The sequence below is a fragment of the Corvus cornix genome, chromosome 4 (assembly GCF_000738735.6).
Source record: "Corvus cornix cornix isolate S_Up_H32 chromosome 4, ASM73873v5, whole genome shotgun sequence".
Lineage (NCBI taxonomy): Eukaryota > Metazoa > Chordata > Aves > Passeriformes > Corvidae > Corvus > Corvus cornix.
The window spans coordinates 16,347,818-16,368,709 of record NC_046334.1 but is presented as its reverse complement, the minus strand read 5'-3'; the positions used below and the strand labels follow the sequence as shown (position 1 = coordinate 16,368,709).

At 47.9% G+C, this 20,892-nt stretch overlaps 3 protein-coding genes across 11 annotated transcripts in view; 1 reads left to right on the top strand and 2 right to left on the bottom strand.

The window, feature by feature from the left end:
• HNRNPD (heterogeneous nuclear ribonucleoprotein D) overlaps positions 1 to 5,560 on the bottom strand; it is a 9,378-nt gene extending 3,818 nt beyond the window's left edge. For 3 of the 4 annotated variants that reach the window (XR_005601835.1, XM_039551497.1, XM_039551498.1), the window contains exons 1-3: positions 5,220 to 5,560; positions 1,593 to 1,761; positions 697 to 858 (exon numbers count right to left, since the gene is read on the bottom strand). Coding sequence is in view for 3 of the 4 variants with exons in the window: in XM_039551497.1 (XP_039407431.1) it covers positions 697 to 858; positions 1,593 to 1,761; positions 5,220 to 5,413 (525 nt within the window). In the remaining variant the exon portion in view is untranslated. The remainder of the gene's footprint in view (positions 1 to 696; positions 859 to 1,592; positions 1,762 to 5,219) is intronic. The other variant, XM_039551499.1, reaches the window with a different exon arrangement.
• Positions 5,561 to 7,181: 1,621 nt separating this feature from the next.
• Positions 7,182 to 11,258, bottom strand: HNRNPDL (heterogeneous nuclear ribonucleoprotein D like). 5 transcript variants are annotated; one of them, XR_005601837.1, is made up of 9 exons: positions 11,072 to 11,258; positions 10,609 to 10,777; positions 10,359 to 10,520; positions 9,967 to 10,098; positions 9,737 to 9,851; positions 8,913 to 9,080; positions 8,636 to 8,732; positions 8,149 to 8,252; positions 7,182 to 7,452 (listed from the first exon to the last, which is right to left on the bottom strand). XR_005601837.1 is itself a non-coding variant. In XM_039551501.1 (8 exons), exons 1-7 carry the CDS (start codon positions 11,158 to 11,160, stop codon positions 8,662 to 8,664), a joined length of 906 nt encoding a protein of 301 aa, XP_039407435.1. In that variant the 5' UTR covers positions 11,161 to 11,258; the 3' UTR covers positions 7,182 to 8,252; positions 8,636 to 8,661. The 5 variants fall into 5 exon arrangements, 3 of the variants coding, with proteins under 3 accessions (XP_039407435.1, XP_039407436.1, XP_039407434.1); XR_005601836.1 differs by having other exon boundaries at positions 8,149 to 8,732; XM_039551501.1 differs by having other exon boundaries at positions 7,182 to 8,252.
• Positions 11,259 to 11,576: 318 nt separating this feature from the next.
• Positions 11,577 to 20,830, top strand: ENOPH1 (enolase-phosphatase 1). Of its 2 annotated transcripts, XM_039551503.1 has the most exons (6): positions 11,579 to 11,712; positions 15,279 to 15,380; positions 16,234 to 16,436; positions 17,355 to 17,487; positions 17,758 to 17,881; positions 18,905 to 20,830. In XM_039551503.1, the coding sequence occupies exons 1-6, from the start codon at positions 11,629 to 11,631 to the stop codon at positions 19,042 to 19,044; spliced, it is 786 nt and encodes a 261-aa protein (XP_039407437.1). In that variant the 5' UTR covers positions 11,579 to 11,628; the 3' UTR covers positions 19,045 to 20,830. The 2 variants fall into 2 exon arrangements, with proteins under 2 accessions (XP_039407438.1, XP_039407437.1); XM_039551504.1 differs by lacking the exon at positions 15,279 to 15,380 and having other exon boundaries at positions 11,577 to 11,712.
• The last annotated feature ends 62 nt before the right edge of the window (positions 20,831 to 20,892 follow it).

Below are 20,892 nucleotides of genomic sequence, written 5' to 3'. Positions count from 1 at the left end.
CCTGCCATTCATGTCACTGCAAAATCCTTCCAACAGGTCATAGTTGTTAACTGAAATTATTTAGACTTGGATATGACAATATTGACCTGACTACAAATAGAGTCAACGTTCTCTGTACCCATGACACATAGACTTCAGCCTAGGCAAAAAGTAGCCTAGTCTTTAGTCCAAAGTGAACCGTCTGTAAGTTTGTAAGATGGCATATATTTAGCAACCAAATGCCCTGAACAGAGTTATGACATGAAGCTGGCACCATCTGAAAACCAATAGGGAAGCAGCAGCTGCAGCAAGCTCACACAACACCAGCTTTTAAAAACTTCAGTGATACTTAGGTCATCTGCACCACCAAAAACTGGGCACAGAGAGACACAGACTACACAGTAGCAGAGAATTTAGGCAAAACTGTCTCAACGTGTGCTGTAAGAGATGAGCTGGGGTGGCTGAAGAGCATCTCATTCAACTGACCAAAGCACCATGCTCAAAACATTGTCTCCCTCTCTGACTTATCCCAGCTCCTCCTTCCATCAAACCAGTCTGTGCAACTCTAAGCCTGTAACTAATACATTAAAATTCCAACCACTAACACACATGGAACAGCCATTAAGCTCACAGTAGCATCCATGCATGCTTTTTATTAATAAATTTGTGAAGACAGAACAAGTTCCACAGATATAAGCAGTTTGTTTCACCACATACCTCACCAAAACCTCCAAAATATTCCCTTATTTTCTCCTCAGGTGTGTCTGGAGATAAGCCCCCAACAAAAATCTTTTTAACGGGTTCTTTTGTTTTCATGGCTTTAGCTCTTTTTGGATCAATGACCTTTCCATTCAGCTTGTGTTCTTTCTGGTCCATGACCTGAGGAAAATTAAAACACAATCTTACACAGTTCAAGCTAAATGTTTCACTGATGTTTTGAGTAAGGCCAAATTTGCTTCAATTTCAATACTTGGGTTACACCAATAATTTGTTGCACAAAACCAAAGAGTTTTATGATTTTTGATCACTATCCACTGACACTGACACTTCTGACAACTGGAACCACCTATTAACCAGCAGAAGCAAGAGTGTAACCTTTCTCAAAAAGTACTCTACTCATCCTCAAGCCTTATGAAGTAAAAAATCTGTACTTTAGGTATCACAAAGGTCAATGAAGGCGAAAACTTTTCCATGTGCTGTATTTTAAAATGCTGCACAGCATTTTAAAAAAGTTAACAGATAATTTTTGCTTGGATAGAGCCCAAATGTATCAAAGCTATTGGCTCTACTCTAGGAGTTCACATAACAGCTCTGGAATTGAAAGACTTTAAGTTCTTTGCAAATGCTGCTGTCACAGCAGTAGGCAGTGACATTTATACACTGTACTTTTCAAGTGCCCAAATCCACACCTCAGGAATCACTGGTAGTCCTGGACACTGCATCATGAGTAAGATGGTTCATAAAAGAAAGCATTTCAACAAGCACCTTAAGCACACTGCACTCCTGAATCACCTTTACCAGAAGATGTACAAACACCAGTGCCTACAGCCATCCTAGTAAGTGCTTCATCTCCGATACCTAAATTTCATCATGTTTCATTACATCAATCCCACCTTATCTACGCTCTCCGATTCTTTGAAGAGTACAAAGCCGAAGCCTCTCGATCGCCCAGTGATGGGGTCTAACTTCAGGGTGCAGTCTACAACTTCCCCAAACTTAGAGAAGTAGTCCTTCAGATCCTTCTTCGTTGTGTCCCAGCTAAGGCCACCGATGAACATTTTCCTGTTAAGACAAGATGGTCAATCTGTAAATGTGTGTTACCCAAAATCCTGCACTGCCAAGCTTTATGAACTCAATTACCTAATGCATGGAACTGGCAGTATTTTACCAGTCATATCACTACACACACAGGCCTGCAGTTTTTGACAGCTTGCTTAAATGATTCTGGCCAGGACAGATAAAGACTTTCACATACACAGACGTTTTTCACCATTTTCTCCTGCAGCTGCTTACTCTGCTGTCCCAAGAAACTACCAACAGTGACAAAAAAGTCTTTTACTACTTCCTTACATCCCTACCACTACTGACCCACCACAGGCTTAATTCCATTTAGTTATCTGTGGAGCCTCCACCCAACTGCTCATGAAACACACACAGGCAGATTAGATTTACAAGGAAGTGTGGTTAAACAGAAGCATTTATCTACCAGTCTGGACTGGACATATGCCCAAATTAGTAAACTAAAATAAAAAGTTTAGTCAAGTTCCCTTCCCCAGAAAGCAGTAAAGAAAAAGCAAAGTATTGGATGGTCAGAAGTTACCTTTCTTCACAAAAACTTTATATACACACCTGGCATAATCCAGTATCACTGAGAGAACGTCTTTCTGATACTTCTACAGCACCAGTTTTGCTAGGCAGATGTGTACAGCACATAATTCATGACTTGTATTTTCAAAAGCACACTGGAAGCTTAGAATCAAATCATAACCACCCCACCATGTTATTAAGGCATAATTTTTTTTTTTAAAAATTTTAAAAATATGAAAAATCAAGCCAACATACACACAAATCAAACATTCCAAGTTATCAGGTATAGGGCTTAGGCACCCATTCAAAAGAGGATTTGATTTGAGATGATCTCTTTTAATACTGATAAGCTCTAACCAAAATTTATGATCCATTTTATGGTGAGCTCTAACCAAAAATTATGATCCATTATGATCTATAAAAGCGCTTTCTACAAAGCTTTGCACATTTTCACTGTCCCAACTTATTCTACAATCAGACACAGTTTTCAGAAAACCTGAAAAACCACTGTATCATGTTTCCAACCCTTCCACTTCCCACACACAAATATTCCTGCCAATCATGCAAAATAGCATTGTACCTCCACAACTCAAACTCTCTCGAATTAAAAGCTGCTCCTGTGAACTAACTCTGTTGAATTAGCTGCGCTCTCACAGAATTAACAGGAGCATTCAGTTTCTGACAAACATATCCACACAGATGACAGTTCATGAACTTCAGATGTTTTTATAACAAGTCTTGGAATTTGTGAAGAGGGAGCACCAGTTCCCCATCCCTTTATCCATTTTTCCCACTAGTTCCAGATCTCTCTTCAACAAAGTACCAACAGCCCTTTCTATCAGGTTCTGATTGTCTTCATGGAAGAAATGGTCCACCCTGGTAAACCAGCAGCCTCATACCAGTACAGAGAGTAAACCAAAGTATGCTTGCTGCCCTCTGTTCACCCATCATTAAGGTCCTTAGTTTGTTTGCTGTTCTGTGGAGGGTTTCTTAAGCATCCAAAACACAAAAACACAGAGGATGCAGCATCGTGTTTCTGACACATGGGGGGCAGTGATGCTCTAGCAGTTACTACTGAACTCACGCTTGCTACACAAACCACCTGTCTCAACATCAACACACAAACCCTGCTTTGTATCACTAAGGACAGACAGACCAAGAACACGAGCTTGAAACCAACAGCCTCTGAAGGGTTTTCATCCCTCCACACAGTAACTGCACGTTTGAGCCCAGTCACAGAGCAGCAAACCACGACTGCTTCCATCTGCCCCTACATAAACTACTGCTCCAAGGCAAAGCTGAGCTCAGGTCAAGGCTACACCACAAACGTGAGCACAACAAACAATTCAGGAGCAGTGTCACAGTGCTGCCAAAAGCTTGTAAAATACATACATTATTCCTAGCCCACAGTCTGGCTGGTCTAAGTCACTTCAGCACATACAGTTTCCCAAAATAAAATCCCAGAAGTGCACTGGGAAAGCTTTCAAACTTCACACTTGGCTAAACAAGGTATCACAGGTATGCTGTTTTCCCTTTACTACCAGAAGTGTAGTCGAAACACTTTGTTTCCTGTACAGCATTAAGAATTGACAGGTCAAATAAAAAGACTGAACTAGACTACAAGTCAATGTGTGATGCATGTAAGCACTACCCAACATCCCTGCACCACTTAGAGACCACTCTTTCTAGGCTGCGCTGCCTCAAAAGAACCTGAGCTTGTTCCTGAAAACCCTTTATTTGGTGTGTATTCCAGGGCAAGAAATGAAACAAGCAGGCAAACTCCGAAGATATTTAAAGCCATTAAGAGCAGGTGAGAAGTAACAAAACCATTCTAATTTTTTGCTAGTCCCAGCAAAACACTCAATAATAGGTTCCTCTCTCCCTGTAACATCTCAAATTATTAACATCTCTCTCAGCAACATCCCAGGTTATTACAGAAGGAAGAAGACACTGGAAGGTTTTGCAGCAGGTATCTGAAGAACACAGTAGCTAGTGCTCCTTTATCCAGGTTATCTTCTGCCTTGACCAAAAACAGACCTGCAGCTCGAGTTTCTCAGGGGTCAGACAGGAGACAGCAGAGCACATCAGCCTGTCCTGTCACTGGACTGATTACATGCAAATTTCACCGGCAATACGGAAGTGACACTGCCCCAGGCAGAGACCCTCTGAAGATTAAAAGCTGTCTTTATTCTCCATAAAACACAGTAACAGAATATGCTGAGTTGGAAGGGACCTATCAGAATCATCAAGTCCAACTCCAGCCCTGCACAGGACACCCCAAGAGTCACACCATGTGCCTGAGAGAATTGTCCAAGTGCTTCTTGAACTCTGTCAGGCTTGTCCTGTAACCACTTCCCTGTGGAGCCTGTTTCACTGCCCAAGCACCCTCTGGGTGAAAAACCTTTTCCTTATACCTAACCTGAACCTCTCCCGACTTAGCTTCCCGCCTTTTCGACTCCTACTTCTAGAGTTCGGACACCACCCAACATAATCCTCCCCACAGCAAGTTCCGAGAGAAGCAGAGGGACGCTTTAGGCTGGGAAGAAGTCCCGGTGCCTCTCGCCTCTTACTGACACTCAACTGACACACTGTAATGTCTGCAGCACAGGGCAATGCTGTGGCTGCAACCAGAGCATTCAGCCACACCGAGTTACGGTCTTAACGCACGCATCGCACTTGAACTCACAGAAAATACATCGTTAAAAAAAAAAAATAAGTAAAAGAGGTCTGTAGCTTGGCGCACATCACACCATTTGGACACCCCGGGACCAGACACCGCCCCCGCCGCCCGGCCCAGCCCGGCCCGGCCCGGCCCGTGACGTCGCCGAGGCGCCAAGTAAACAAACAGGGCGGCGAGCGGGGCCGACGGGGGCCGGGCCGGGCCGGGGGCGCCAGGCCCCGCCCGGGACACACAACCCGCCCCCGCCGCTCACCCCTCGTCCTCCTCGTTCTTGCTGGCGTCGATCTTGGCTCCCTCCGACTCGATCCCGCCGCCGCCGCCGCCTCCTCCCCCATCGGTGCTCCCCGCCCCCGCCTGCCCCTCAGGCTGCTCCGCCGGCTCCGCCGCGCCGTCCCCGGCGCCAGCCGCCACTGCCGCCGAGTCCAGAGCGAACTGCTGATCCGACATGGTGCCGGTGCCACCGCCGCCGCCCCACACCGGCCACCCCCGGTGCCGCCGCCTCCCCGCCGAGGCCCCGGCCCCGCTGGCGGCCCCGGCCGAGTGCGCCGATCCCGCCGAGTCCTGCTCCTCTCGCTCCCTGTTTTTAATGGCGCCGCCACCGACCCAACCTAAAATGGCGGCCGGAAGGAGCGCGGCGGGCGGGACACGTGACACCGCCCCCGGGGAGCCGTGAGGGAGCGCGGGGCGGGCTCCGGCACAGCGCCGGCAGCAGCGGAGCCTGGGCGGGCCGAAGTGGGCAGTCACGGAATCGACAGGGCTGGACGGGGCTTCGGGAGATCGTCCAGTCCACCCTCCCCGCCCAAGGCAGGGCCACCTGCAGCGGGTGACACAGGAACAGGTCCCGGTGAGTTTGGAATGTCTCCAGAGGAGACTCCACAACCTCTCTGGTCAGCTGCTCCCAGCGCTCTGCCACCCTCAGCTTAAGAAGTCCTTCCTCATGGTGAGGTGGAACTTGTGTTTTAGTTTGTCGCCGTTGCTCCTCGCCCTTTCACTGGGCACCACTGAAAAGTGTCTGGCACCTCTTGGCACCTGCCTTTGAGATATTTATGTGCATTTATGAGATCCCCTTCAGTCTTCTCTTGATTAAACAGGCCCAGCTCCCAGTCTCTCCTTGAAAGAGATGCTCCAGACCCCTCATCATCTTTGTGGCCCTCTACTGGACCTTCTGCCATATCTCCTTGCCTTTCTTGTGCTGAGGAGTGCAAACCTGTACACAGCACTCCAGCCACACTTCACTAGGGCCAAGTAGAGCAGGAAGACCACAGAGTGAAGAAAACTTGGCTTAGTGGGGTTTTGTCTATTAACAAACCACTGTAGCAATGAAGCCATGTCCTTGTGGCACAAGTCTTCTTCAGCCCCACAGAGTTGCTGTGGAGGACAGTGCTGGATCCAGCTGTACTCACGCAGTCCGTGTATGAACTCACACACTGCTATGGCTTCTCCCTGCAGTACCATACCAATTCTTCAGTTTGTGCCCAGTGACATCAGTGAGCTTTAACAAGCAAGGTTTATTTTGATGCTTGACTAGGTACTTGTGCTGAGAAAAATCAAAACTTCAGGCAGACTACTGCAATCCTTCAACCTCCTTAAGAATGTATATGCTCCATTACCCATCCCAATCATTCTAATCCAAAGAGAACCTGCTGGGTAACACAGTGCTCCTTCTCCAGCAGCCACTCAGGCTTTTAGTTGTTGCTTGCTAGCATGCACAAGATGGGAACCCCATTTTCTAATCCCAGTGGTAAGAGTATGGTACAGGACCTAACTTGTAGGTGCCAAGCTGTACAGAAAAGAGTTGCTGACCCTGAAGCTCAAGAACTTGTGATCTCCTGCTTGAAATTGGAATAGAAGTGGTGTAGGAAAGTAATTAACCTAGGTTCTAGAATATTCAAGGTTTAAAGTGCTTGAAAAACTCAACTCTTCAAGTACTGCTATCAGCATTAAAAAGTTGCTGCTATACTTCTAGATCGCTCCTGAGATGTTCAAAACTGGCAGCATTGTGCCACAGATCACTCTCCTCATTTCTGCAGAGGGCAGGACACAACTCTACCATCTTCCACAGTGATGCTAATTCCAACCACTGTGGTGCTCTTTTTAGACAGATCAGGAAAAAAAGTGTTCTCACAGTAATGCTGACCTCCAGAGAGGTACCCGCCCTTCTGTCCAAATGAGTTTTAGATCTTACACCACTTTAAGGTGACAGCAAGACTACACGCTCACTTAAGTAAGCATTTATTAGAGAATCCTTTAACATGAAATTGTACAAATAAAGTTTGTATAAACACAAGTCCACATTGTGTCATAACATGAATGGCAAAAAGAAAGTAAAAACCATAAAAGAAAACTAGTCGGCCGCTATGTACAGTTGGACACAGTTGTGTCATACACTAAAAGTCTTTTACAAAATAGTCATTTCCTCTCACGAAGACCACCCTCCATTCACTCACGATGCGTTGCAAGATGGCTTTTTGTTGCAGTATCTCTACCTAAAAAATCAAGACAAAATGCATGTCAGATCTGTGACAGTTACTACAGAATTGTTAAAAGGTCCATTTTCATGAACTGCTTTAAGTCTTCTATATATTCCTTTCTTCACTGTTAAAGATCATATGCATATTTATTAAGGTAACACAAGAGGTTTGTTTAGTTACCCATCAGTAATTTGTTTTCCCAAATATTACCATTCAGCCCATCTAGGAAGCTGCTCCAAAACAAAAAACATCCAATTTAGACAAGTTAGCAGGCTCTGGATCGCTTTCTTTCCACTGAAGACACTGCCAAAAGGCTTTCTGATTATTTGTTTATACAACTAAACGACTTATGTGCAACACAAGCCAGGTCACTTTAGTTCAGACAGTCCATATGCATATGATCTTTAATGTTTATCCAGATTTAAAAGTTCGTTTTGGTTTGCAGATTTCACTATTAGCTATAAAAAGAAAAAAGCAAGCATTAAAATCTTAAAGAATGCACATTTAAAATGAGGTTCCACAATTGAAATACAACACTAAACAGAAGACCAAATGATTAAGCTGTAAAGGCATTTATGTACTTTAACTCCTGTAAAAAACCATTTAAGTTAAAGACACTTAATCTCCAAAAAAGATTAAAAAAAGAAGCCAAAGTCTGAAGTTTTCCACTTTAATCTTTACGCTGGTACATGAAGTTGGAAGAGACCATACCACAGGACAGCGTTTTCTGGTGTATGCCTTGCGCTCTGCCTGCAACGTGCGACCCCAGAGATAGACGTGGTCAGGGTGACACACGGCCTGCAATGAAGTTCCCGCTGGCGGGTACAAACAAGGTATAATGTCAGAGTTAGAAGACAACATTCTTGTTTTCCTTAAGTTGTACCCATTTCAGTACTTTACCTGTTAATACTTCTAATAAGTTTAATTATTCCTCTAGACCACCTGGTACACAACGCAAACCAGAAAAACTCTTATGTTTTTCTGAAGTACTAAAGAAGATAAAGTCACATTTTTACAAAGTTAAAGATCTATAGACACGTAGGCAAAGCTGGTTTTAAAAAAAAAAAGTATTTTTTAAGTTAACAAAAGCTTAATTAAAGGAAAAGTCATGCTAGGCAAGTTTTTACTCTTCGTTTGTCTATTGATCTTTAAATTAGATTAGACATACTCGGAGTGGAGCTTGCACTCATGTACACACCTGTTTGTCAAGTACTAGGTACTGCTTTAGTACGGCTGGTAGTTGTTTTGGTGGTTGCCGCCGCCACGGGACGCCTTCCCATACGTGCTTTGTTGGCCTGGAGGTAACACATGGGGAAAAAACAGAACAATCCAGAAGCATTAACATCCAGCCTCAGGAGACTTCACACACAGCACACCAAGAGATCTGATCTTTAGAGCCATGTGCTGAGTAAGAGCAATGTTCCAGAGAGGGGATGCATGCTCTTGTTATCGGGAGTGAGGGCAAAACCACTTACCACTGTAATCTGTGTATCCTGGCCCATATCCATAGTTGGGATAGTTGTACCCAGAGTAGTCATAGCCTCCATAGCCACTGTAGCTCTGATCACTGTAAGCACTATTGTAATTTCCATAGCCTTGATCATAATAGTTATTAAATCCTTGGTTCCAGTTTTGTCCCTGACCTGAAACCAAGTATAGCAAGTGTAAGTTTCAAAACTTATTTCACTCCTCTCCTGTGGCACCTCATCTAACTTTCAATGGCAATCTTTCTATACTAGAGCTATTACCCAAAAGAACCCTCTTGCCTCCCCAAGAACAGTAATTTTCTAAAAAGAATTGAGATATCCCATTTGGATATGAGAATAGTCAGTAACTGCCTGAGCACCAAGTGACACCACAGGACCAGCCTTACTGAGTGGTGTTGTGACTGCTTGACCTTGGAAGACTGAGATGCATTAACCTGTAGCATAACAGCTGATGCCCTCTGATCCATTTGAAGGTGCAGCAAAGTGACTGCACTTCTTCTGCCCATGAGCCAATTAAGTGTGTCCCTTTCAAGTGACAGTGTAACTGCACTGGTTACACTGTCCACTAAGGGTGTACAAAAGCACCCTACAGCCGCCTTCCCACTTCACCACTTGAACACAAGCAGATCAAGAGGAGATTCCTCAGCTTCAACAAGCAATCATAACCACCAAACACTACTTACTAACAGGCTACTTTACATATTTGATTACACATGAGATCTGCACACAGACAACCTGGAATATCTACAAACTCCTGAGTGTTTGGTAAGACACTTAGTACTTACATTAATAGAACCACTGAAAACACTCACCCCGTCCACGCCCCCTTCCGCCTCCACGTCCACCAGAAGAATTGCTTTTCCCTCCTTTCTGCTGCTGCTGCTGCTGCCTGTACACCTCTTTGGGCTGTGCTACTTTGATCTCACACTGTAAGGACAGAAATTCTTTAACTCAGCAAGAAATTTCAAGAGCATTTTGTCAGCTGCTTTCACAGAAGGCTATAGAGATAGATTTCACATGCTAAGAACAGCAGTATTCCTACCTTGCCTGAACCAATCTGGTGGTATCTGCTCTCTAGTAACTTCTTTACTGGCTCTTCATCTGTGTATGTGATAAAACAGAAGCCCCTCCTTTCATTTGTCTTTGTGTCCATGGGAAGTTCAATGTTTTCAATCTGAAATCAAAATGCATATAAACAATGCATGAAATCTGTAAGCAACTTTTTATGCCATCAGAACCATCTGGCAGGGCAGCATCTATGCTGACTACTTCTGGCAGCTATAAATCCGACCATTACCATTCTATGAAGTCACTAACATATAGATTCAACAATCTCTAGTTTTGGCCAACTTCCTCCTCGCAAATTCTATCTTAAGAGAGAGGCAACACTGCACTTGAGAACTAGAGGTGTTCTTATATGTCAATACACCATACCTCGCCAAAAGCACCAAAGTACTCCTTAATCTGTTCTTCAGACGTATCTGGACTCAGCCCACCAACAAACACTTTTTTTGGTGGCTCCTTCCCTTTCAGTGCTTTTGCCCTTTTAGGATCTATTAACTTCCCATCCAGTTTGTGTTCCTTCAGTTCCAACACCTAAAAAGCAGACAAAGGAACAACGTCTCAGATCGCTACAGCAACACAAGCTGGCTTCATGCCATCGATCCGCAGGCAAAGCGCCCACCTTCTCCACGCTGGCGGCATCCTTGAAGAGCACGAATCCAAACCCCCTCGACCTTCCAGTGACTGGGTCTGTTTTGATTGTGCAATCCACAACCTCGCCAAACCGCGAGAGATACTCCGTCAGGTCCTTCTTGCTGGTGTCCCAGCTGAGGCCTCCGATGAACATTTTCCTGGAGGGCAGGAAACGCGTACGGATACGGGTGAGGGAGCGGCGGGGGAGCCCCCCCAGCGCCCCATAGGCTGCCGGTGACGTCACGGCCCCGATCGGCCCCCCCCGTCCCTGTCCCCGCCCCACGGAAACTGGGTCACCCGCCCGGGACACAAAGGCGGGCGCGGCCATGGTGCGGGAAGGGAAGGCCCCGCTCCCTGCAGCCACCGAGCCGCCCCCCCGAGCCGCAGGGCGGGCGGCCGAGATGGACGCGCGACTCCCCCACACCTCCCCCCCACGCCATCCCAGGCCCTACCCGTCGTCCTGCTGGTTCTTGCTCGCGTTGATCTTGGAGCCCTCGGCGAACTCCTCCTGGCCGCCGCTCATCTCGGTCGCGTCCTCCATGGCGGGGCGAGGGCGGCGGGGGTGCTCGTGCGAGCGGCGGAGACAGCGGAGACCTGCGTCCGGCAGAAAATGGCGGCGGAAGAGATCCGGGCACCGCCTGCGTCTGCCTTATATACCCGCGCCGGCAGCCAATCAGAGCCGCCCTCCCGCCCGGCGCCGCAGCGCCCCCGGCGGCTCGCGGCGGGGCTGCAGCAGCCGCCCTGCGGCCGCCATCGCGCGGGCCGGGCCGAGTCGGTGTCGAGGCTCCGGGCGGGCACGGGCACCGCCGCACCGGCTACCGGGACGAGCGGGCGCCGGCGCTGGGCGGGCCGGCCGGGGGTGGGTTGTAACGCGTAACCCAGAAACCCCGTTCAGGCGGCGGCGGGGCGGGGCTGGGCGGGCGCTCCGGGGGCGGGCACAGCCGGCGCGGCGCTCCCCGCCGCTGCCGCGCGTCCCCGGTGCGCCCCACGTGCCGCCGCCGCCGCCGCCATGGGCGTGCTGCCGGTGCCGGCGGAGGTGCGCGCCATCCTGCTGGACATCGAGGGCACCACCACCCCCATCGCCTTCGTCCAGGTGAGACCCGGTGACCGCCGGCACCGCGGGGGCTCCGGTAGCATCGCCGCTCCCTCCTATCGTGACCCCCCAGCCCTGGCGTCGCGGGGGCTCCCGTAGCATCGCCGTTCGTACCGTGACTCCCTGGCCCCGGCAGCTCGCCGCGGGGCAGGCCCGAGGTGCCGCCGGGAGCGAAAGCTGTGACCCATTTTCTGCGTTTTTCCGAATAATGCTCACGAGAAAATACGCCTTGTCTTGCCGATCGGCTGCCCCCTTGGTGGGCTGAGGAGCAGGTCACTATCGCTGAGATTCAGGGCAGGTCTGGGATTTTTTTCATGGATATAGGGCACTTGGAGTGATCGCAGCCTCATCCGGGAAAAGCCCTCGAGCATCGCTGTTCCTTTGATGGCTGGAGCTGCAGCACCGCACCCGGGTCTGCAGAGAGCCTCAAGTGCGATCTCTTTGAAGTACGATGCTTCTTTGCCTTAATTTCAGTAATTAATAATTTGCAGTTATCGGTAATTCTCGGGGTTATGTGCTGCCTTTTCCCTTCGGGAGGGTAGTACAGCCAAATGCCCGCAACTGTGCCGGGGAGCGTGTCCAGCACTGCGGGAGGGCAGCGCAGGGGACACACCGAGTGTACGCAACAGGGACTGTAGTGGCACCGAATGTACGAGTGCTTCCCTTGCCTAGGAAAAGGCTTTAGACTGCTGGAAATGCTGGTTTAGGTGCAGAACCGAGGGGACTGGGAAGTCTGCGTGTCACGGGTGCTTGGAGAACCGCAGATTTTAATAGCCGCGGGTCCCTCCTCTCCGGGAGGCTTTGGTTCGCGGGAGGGAGCGGCTTGCTAGGACAGCAAACGGATGTATCCCTTCTCCTGCCATTAATTAACCTGCATTTCCCCATGAGACGTTATAGCTTTTGGTAGATCTTTTTAGCCAGTAGCTTACAAAGGTGTTTTGTGACCCACATGGCAGCTGAAAGCTCCTGCCAGGCTTTCTAGAGGTTTCTGCTAACACAGTTTAACAGAGGAACAGTATGACCTACATCTTTCCTGTCCATGTTCTTCCAGTGCTCTTGAAGAAACTTCGGGCCTAGATGGCATTACAGCTGCCTCCCTCCCCTCAATATCTTTCAATTTAAACTGTTTGGACAGCTCAGGTTTCTTAACTAAACATCTAACAGAGTTTATGTCCACCTTGAAGCTGTTTTGCTGTTGTGAAAACAACATGCCATGCACCTGAGACTTCCGGTTTCCACCCAAAATCTTTCTGTTGTAGGGAGGCCAAATGAGTTTTGGTTCTCAATAAAATTCAGTTTGCTGGAAATCCTGAAAATGCTTGGAACAAGTTATTTCATTTGGTCTTTCAGTTAACCTCTATTTGCCTTTGAAAGGTCCACTGCTGGTTCAGCAGACACTTTATTCTTTAATATTAAACGATTTTATTTAATCCTTTCGCTAATGTTAGAATTACTGAATATGCAAAGTAAGGAAACAGAATGAGTCAGTCGATGGGTGGATTAAGGAAAGATACCAGAAAAGAGATCATCTGGTGACCATCAATTAGAGGTCATCAAGTTTTCTCATTTGCCAGGTCCACCCTGGCAGAGTGGAAGTAGATGGCAGGGGAAGAGATGTCGTTAGATAAACTGCATTCCATGCGATTTATCTAGGATTTGTTAGATCTCCTGTAAAAGAGCATATTGTCACTGAACTTTGTGACAGCTTGCATGGACATTAAGAGGAAAATAGACCCTGGTTACTTGAAATCCTGCAAGCGCTAATTACAGCTTGCATGTAATAATTAATGAGCTGCATAGGTGGCTATTGATGGTAAAAATGCTTCCCTTTCTATGCTGGGTTTGACATTGCTGTAAGCAGTTGTGAAGGCTTAGGAGGGCTGTCAAGCTGTGTTTGTTGGAGAATGATTCTCCATCCTGCCAAGCTGAATTGCTGGTGGACAATGCCAAGGAGCCTGTCCGTTCCCCCAGCACTCACAGGAAGTAGGCAGAGTGATGGGAGCTGTGCACAGGCAGGCTCATATCTCTGTTCTCCAGAGGAGAGAGAAGTGGGTGAACTTAGAAGGGTCCCAATTAAACCTATTCAAGAGGTTACAGCTGCCAGCTTTTGCTGAAAGCTGAAGTGGTGGAGATGGAGGGGTTTCTTTGCAGGACACAAGGAGTCTTTCTTCCACACAGACTCATGGCCTATTAAACTTAGTACATCATTGACTGGGATCACTCCTGACTTCCACAAACCATCTGTCCCACTGGCTGTCCGCTATTCCAGCTGTCACATGGGTGTCCCCTCTTAGTTCACAGACCGATGCATTTGCCAATGGACCAAGACTTTTACCCTTTTAAAATCCCTCAGATCACAGAATCCACTGATCTTTCAGAGCCTGTTTGGAAGTTTTTCTTAGCCAGCACGAGAGTATGAAACACTGCTTTTGGAAAACAATTGGGACTTTCTGACATCTGAGTTGTAAAGGAGGTTAAACCAAGGCAGCAGGTCAGCTGCATTTCCCAGTGGATTCTCTTTAATTTCCCCCATAATTTAAAAGATAGTTTGAAAGTAAAGGAAATGAGAGTAACTGGGGGCATTACAAGGCTTTTGATTTCCCTAGATCAGTCTGTGGTAATTTTTTTGGCAATTTGCATTGTTTTTAAAATATACAACATGGAAAACACAATATTACAGCAATAGAAAATCCTGCAGTTCTGCCACCACATCACACTCTCAGGACCATTGCTTTCTTAATTCAGTAACAAGCTAAAGATGATACACAACAAGGAACAAGAAACTATGGTCCATTTTTTGAGGAGAGGTGAGTTCAGGTTAGTTTTTGCCCAATTAAGAAAAGCTCAGTTCTCTACCCAAAGGAAGGAGTTCCCTGCCCTTCTCCTTGACCTGAGGCTTTTCCCACACCTGGAGACACACAGTGGCTGCTTGTGGCTTCTGACTCGTGAAACACCACTAATGAGAGCAATTTGTAATTTTTTCTGGTTGCCCTTGGGATCTCTGTGAAGGCTTGTAATTTTCCTGTGGCACTTTTCCCAAACCCAGTCCATTTCATTTGCAAGACTGTCCTGTGGAGTTCAGTGTCACCAGACCAGGCTTTTCATTTTAAAAGGTCCTCTAACTTTGGCAAGAGGTTAAGACGTTTTCAGAATGACCTTTGCTAGGACAAGTGCCCCATCAAAAATACAGTGGCATAAGTTGTCAGTTCAGAGTACATACATTGTCAGCCTTGTACTCCTCAGCTGGTGGGTCACATATGCCATTTGAGAGTTTTTCTGGCAAGCCCAGGAAAAGTTATCACCCACCTTTCCATCACAAGCTTTAAAAGTTTCAGCTATGTAAACATTTGTGTAAAAAAATCCACCTGCACTGATCTCGGCCTGAGGTTGGCTCAGTCCTGTGACCAGGCAGACACCCTTGTCAGGAAGTTTCACCAGCTGCAGCACTGCAGGGCAAGCTTAAGTCGGGAAAATAACTGTACACGGCAGCATGTGCCAAGAGTTCCTTTAGAAGCCAGTCAGCCTTACCTCTGCCAGGTTAAAGGAGCAGCCTGTTTTTCTGCCAGGAGACCTTGTTCCCTTACATCAAAGACAACGTGAAGGAGTATCTGCGTGCTCACTGGGAGGAGGAGGAGTGCCAGCGGGATGTCGGACTTCTGAGGAAACAGGTTAAGTAACAGAGTTATTCTGTGTCTCTGGGTTTTCATAGAATGCCTGAGGCTTCAGGTCACTCGGACTGTCCTGGTTACCCAACATTTGTCCCTATCTCTTTGCCCCCACCCATGGAGGCCGGTTGCCTCGATGGTCAGATTCTCCCCCATCCAAAGCCTGGGGTTGCGCTTGGCAGGCAGCATCCTTCCCTCAGCTCACCTTGGTCTTCACAGCCCCTGGGCAGCTGTTGAGCCTAGCCTTTCCAGCTTTTTGCCTGCACTGTGCCCTTCTATTGTTGAATTCAAACCTCTTTTGCGAAGCAGCACAGGGGGATGGCAGAGCACTTGGCCCACTCAGGGCAGTGGATGGTGCCTCTGTACAGAGACGCAGCATCAGTTTGAGACCTGTGGCTGAAGCCAACAGATGCATTTGCTTCTTTGCCTTAATTTCAGTAATTAAATACTTAAGCAAGCATAGTTCTCATTAGAGTATTTACAGTACAGCTACAGTAATGCTAATTGTTTGGTTTGGAAAGTACAATTCAAGCAAGTATTTCTAAACACAACTAAGTCTCAATTTCCCATTGAGAAAAGCATTCAAACAATGTTGTAACCCCTCAAGTGAAGAGCAGTTCAAGCAGTGTCCTGCACAGGGGTGCATGAAGGCAGGTGTTAGACCACTTTCCCTACATTAGAGGTGATGAAACTGCTCCGCCTCTTCCCTCCCCTCTTTTTATCATGGATGATTTCACAGAATCACAGAACATTCCGGGTTGGAAGGGACCCACAAGGATCATCAAGCCCAATTCTTTAGCGAATGGCCCATACAGGGATCAAACCCACAACACCACGCTCTAACACCACTTTCCAGGCGCAGGAGGACTCCAGCCTGGACGGGGCCGTGCCGATCCCTTTGGAGAGCGGCAGTGGGGAAGAGGAGCTGGAGCGCGTCATCCAGGCCGTCGTAGACAACGTGCACTGGCAGATGTCCCTGGACAGGAAGACCACGGCACTGAAGCAGCTGCAGGGCCACATGTGGAGGGCAGCCTATGCCACCGGGCACGTCAAAGGAGAGTGAGTAATTGTGTGAGTAGTTGTGTGCCCCCTCCTGGGGGACAGGTATGGGGGGCATCTTTCCTAAAAGTTTATCGGCAGAACAGCTGCATGAGCTATTCCTGGGAACAGCCTCTCATACAAATACAAATAGGATTACTAGCTCAGCAAGCCAGTATTTGAGAGACTTCTTGGTAAACCAAGAGTCTAAGGCACAAGTATGGGCTTCTTACGGTTCTCTGTCTTGAATTTTTTATCCCCAGATTGCACTCATATTTTGGAACAAGTATAAACAAGTCAGGGTTGCAGGGTCAGACCCCTTCAGCTGTTTCCTTCTGCTTTGTCTTTACCTGTGTGTTTCCTGCCTTTCCACTTCTTTGTGTCTTCAGGTTCCTCTTTACGTTTCAGCCACAACACAGGAGTGCATAAGTAGGGACAACTGGAGTTAAGCCTGATCTCCTTATTTAGGTCAAGAGATTCTTGGTTAAACCGTGCATTTCAGGTTTCTAAGTAAGTAAAACAAGCCCATAAATTCACAAAGTGTTTAGTCAAATGAGGAACAAGGAAGAAGAAAATGAGCTCACAGAAAAATGTAAACATCCACCAGAGAAAATAACAAAACCCAAAAACAAGTCAAGAGAGACAGATATCCTGTTGGTTTTATTTTTAAAAACAAGGCTAAATTGTCTTAGAGTGACCCAAAAACCTTGGAGAAAGCTGCCTGCTTGGCTGCATTCAAGGAGTGCGATCTCTAAAATCTCCTTGCCCAGCTCTGCATCACCTGCTGTTGAAATAGACTCCCTGGTTCCAGGAGCCCTGAGCAGATTGAAGTCCCCTTGCAAATTAATGGGACAAAACTAATTGTCACAGTGCCTGGCTAATGATGTCCCTCCAGTTGCCTCTGGGTTTGCCCTTACCTGCTGCCCTGTTTTGCTCCAGAATCTTCGAGGACGTGGTTCCAGCCATCCGGAAGTGGCGGGAAGCAGGGATGAAGGTCTATATATACTCTTCAGGCAGCGTTGAAGCCCAGAAGCTTCTGTTCGGATACTCTACAGAAGGTGATATCCTAGAGGTAGATAATCTTACCACCTTCCTTACAGCTTCTCCCGCTGCAGAGCACTCCCCTCCCTCAACCACCCTTGCTGTAATACTTGTGGAATGAATTCTGGGACAGGAAGGTGGGGCAGTGGGTTTGACCCATGGGAATTAAACTCGAGCAGTTGACTGTGAGAGCATGACTGCACCAACCCCTCATTACTGTGGCAGAAAGGGAGGGAGGGAGGTTTGTCCCTGCTCTTCAGGTGGCACTCAGCCATGGCCTGTGCTTCACCTTCTCTTTCAGCTCTTTGATGGCCACTTTGATACCAAAATAGGTCCCAAAGTAGAAAGTGAGAGCTACAGGAGGATTGCCGCCAGTATTGGGTGCGCCACCAACAACATCCTCTTCCTGACAGACGTTCCTCGAGGTATGTGACCTGCCAGTCCTACTGGCTCTCACCTGTGCAGGGGAGGCAGGTGCTATTCAAAGTGTGCTGCTGACTTCTCACAAGCAGCCCAGAAATGTTGCAGACCACTTTGCTTCAGCACGTTCCCTCTAGCTGTTGCCATCCTCCTTCCTTACACACCTGGGCTTGCACACAGCAGTGGGATGTCCGTGTGCAGCGCTGCAATGAGGGAAAATAGGTCAAGTAGAAAACCTGCCTTTGCACCAGCCAGGAAGGAGAGACTGCTGAAGCAGAGCTGAAGCACGCCCCATTTACGAACAGGGTCAGTGATTTGGCCTGTGCTCAGGGGAAATGATGGTGTTTGCTGTGTTGCTACGTGGCTGGTTCTTTGTGCCACTCATGGTCAGGCTGTATTCATCAGCAGGAAAACATGGCTTCAGGTTGCCAAGACTTGACCCCTGGAAAGCCAGGCTTGAGAAGCTAATTTCCCGCCTTTGCTGGAAACATCTTTCTGGCAGAAATGGTGCTGGGTCTCAGTCTTAGCCAGCTCAGTGCCCCAGAGTTAGTCCTTACCTCCTCCCCAGCCTTGGCAGCAGAGCTGGTGAGAGCTTGTAGTTACCTCCTTTTCCCTGGATCATCTTCCAGCGGCCTTTTGTGCTCAGGGAGTGAAAAGAAGCTTGTGAGAAGAAGACTGGGGGAGGGGGGTGTTTGACTCACAAATGACATAGGCCGACCACATCCTCGTGACAGGAATGGAGCTGATGGTGTGTGCTGCCTGCAAGGTGCCTTGGTCAGCCATCAGCTGGCAGAAGGGAAGGGATGGTGAGGCAGCCAGCTCCTGTCCACTCCTGCAGCTACAGCCATCCACAGCAGGCCTGCCAGGAGCGGGTTCCTCTCTAGAGCCCTGCCACGTGCAAATGCTGCTTTCTCAGTCTCAGCCTTGAAAGGCACTCGAGTGTTTTGGGGCATCCTCAAGCCTTAAGGACCCCGATATGAAGAGGTCAGTAAGCAGCTCTCACCTCCACTCTCCCCACTCTGTTTCAGAAGCCAATGCGGCCGAGGAGGCGGACACTCACGTGGCTGTGGTGATCAGACCAGGCAACGCAGGACTGACAGATGATGAGAAATCCTATTACAGCCTCATCTCATCTTTCACCGAACTTTTCCTGCCTTCCTCCACCTAGGGAAAGCGGTGCACGCACAAAAGACTGTGCTTCACCTAATTGTCCTTGTGAAATGTTAGGTAATTTTGTCCATAATCAGAATTTCAAACCAAATCCACATTATGTCTTGGGCCTCGTGCAGGCAGGTATGGATGGAGAGTATGGTGTGGGGTCCCTTGTGCAGTAGGACAGAGGCCTGCTGCCAGCTGGAGCTGGGAACAGGGCAAAGAACAGCACCATGAGCCCTGCTGTTCCTCCCCTTTCCCAGCTAGCAGTTAGCCAAGGGAATGCTTCCTTCAGACTCATCCCCTGAAATCTGGTGCTGAGATGCCCCACCATGAGCTCCGTCATTTTTAGAAGCAGTCTGCAAACAAGGTTTATGTCCCCGTGTCCCAGAGGGAGCGCTGGGGACCACGGGGGGATGTGTGAGCTTCTCCCTGCAGATGGGATTGCTGGCTAAGTCAAAAACATTCACAGTTAGGATTCCCAAAGGAAAATGCCAATTGTGGGCTATAATACAGTAGGTTTGGGCTGCCACAGAAGAAGCCAGCCCTTGCTGCAGGCCAGCTCTTTAGACAAGGAACAATGTATATCTTGGCTGTGTCTGCAGCAGCTCTAGGTACAACTTGCATATGGAAGCTGCTTGGAGCTCCACAGCCAGCCTACCCAGAATGAAGCCGAGTATATATAAATACAGCTTTAAAAATTAAATTCTGGACACACTTCACTGCTGCATCATGGTGCTGGGCTATGGGATACAACTGGCTGAACCCCAAAGTCAGCTTGACAGCTTTTCTCAAGTATCTCAGCACTGACCCATGGAGCTCCTCCTCCAGCCATCATCATCCAGTCCCATGTTCATAGCACTGATCAGCTGTGAGCAAACCTTGACAAACTGCTCCTGAGGGCGGACATCCTGCTGCATTTGATGAGAATTAAACCCCTGACCTTTTCACCTTACCTAAGTTGTGCCAATTGTAGATCAGATGGTCATGGTGCTTTTCCTAATGTAGTAAATAAAACCACAACTTTGCTTTCATTGTGTTCATTCCATGACAGCACTTAGCCTTCCTGTACTAGCACCAGTGATCCCAGCACCTAAAAGGCAATTTTACTATTTTATTTCTAAACCTGTAAACACTGTTTTCCTGCTTTCACCTTCCCCAGTCCTTTCTTTAAGGCAGCAGCCTTGTTCTGGCAAGGAAGCTGTACTACCTCCCTGACCGTTTTAGGATTTCAGTTGTGGCTCAGTGCAGGAGTGAGAGCCACAGGTAGGTTATACCTGGTAGTACTGGAGGCAGAGGCAGCCTGAAACTCCTGTGTGGTATCTCCACTTCCCCATTCCCCGCTGCTGGCACTTCATGCATGGGTGTCTTGCCCTCACAGCCAGCCAGAATATAGTATGTGCAGGCTGCCTTCCTGAGCTCTGATCTATACCTACAGCTGTCCCTGTTGAGAGCAGCTGATGGATAAAGAGCAAGGAAGAGGCAGGCACTTGGGGAGGAAACCACGTTGTGCCAGCATGGCCCTTCTAAAAATTTAATAGTAGCAGGTCAGGCTGTGGGGCAGCTAGTCCAGATGCCTTTCTGGGCTGTGTAGTGAGTGTGATCCTGCTCCTAGGAAGAGCCTGCTAATTAGTGCTGTTACAATAAGTGTATCTGCATGGCTGAACAGTCCCTGCCTTCCTTAAGTGATAATGTTAATCATTACACTGTAAATAAATACTCACCTTTTGTTTTGCCTTTGCCATCAGAAAGCTATGCTTGGGGTAGGGACAAAAATAAAGCTCACTTTCTCCATAAAAGCACTTTCTTGAGTGGTCATGTTTCAGTGTATATCAGTTGTCATTTACTTGTACTGAAATGTGCT

Bases quoted from the DNA above. Each gene is read 5' to 3' on its own strand.
- ENOPH1 (XM_039551503.1), top strand. From the start codon at position 11,629: ATGGGCGTGCTGCCGGTGCCGGCGGAGGTGCGCGCCATCCTGCTGGAC. The intron at 16,437-17,354 runs GTGAGTAATTGT...GTTTTGCTCCAG, and splicing joins ACCGGGCACGTCAAAGGAGA to AATCTTCGAGGACGTGGTTC. The intron at 17,882-18,904 runs GTATGTGACCTG...ACTCTGTTTCAG, and splicing joins CCTGACAGACGTTCCTCGAG to AAGCCAATGCGGCCGAGGAG.
- HNRNPDL (XM_039551500.1), bottom strand. From the start codon at position 11,160: ATGGAGGACGCGACCGAGATGAGCGGCGGCCAGGAGGAGTTCGCCGAG. The intron at 10,778-11,071 runs GTAGGGCCTGGG...CCTGCCCTCCAG, and splicing joins AAGAACCAGCAGGACGACGG to GAAAATGTTCATCGGAGGCC. The intron at 10,099-10,358 runs GTATGGTGTATT...TTTTGATTTCAG, and splicing joins ACTTTGGTGCTTTTGGCGAG to ATTGAAAACATTGAACTTCC.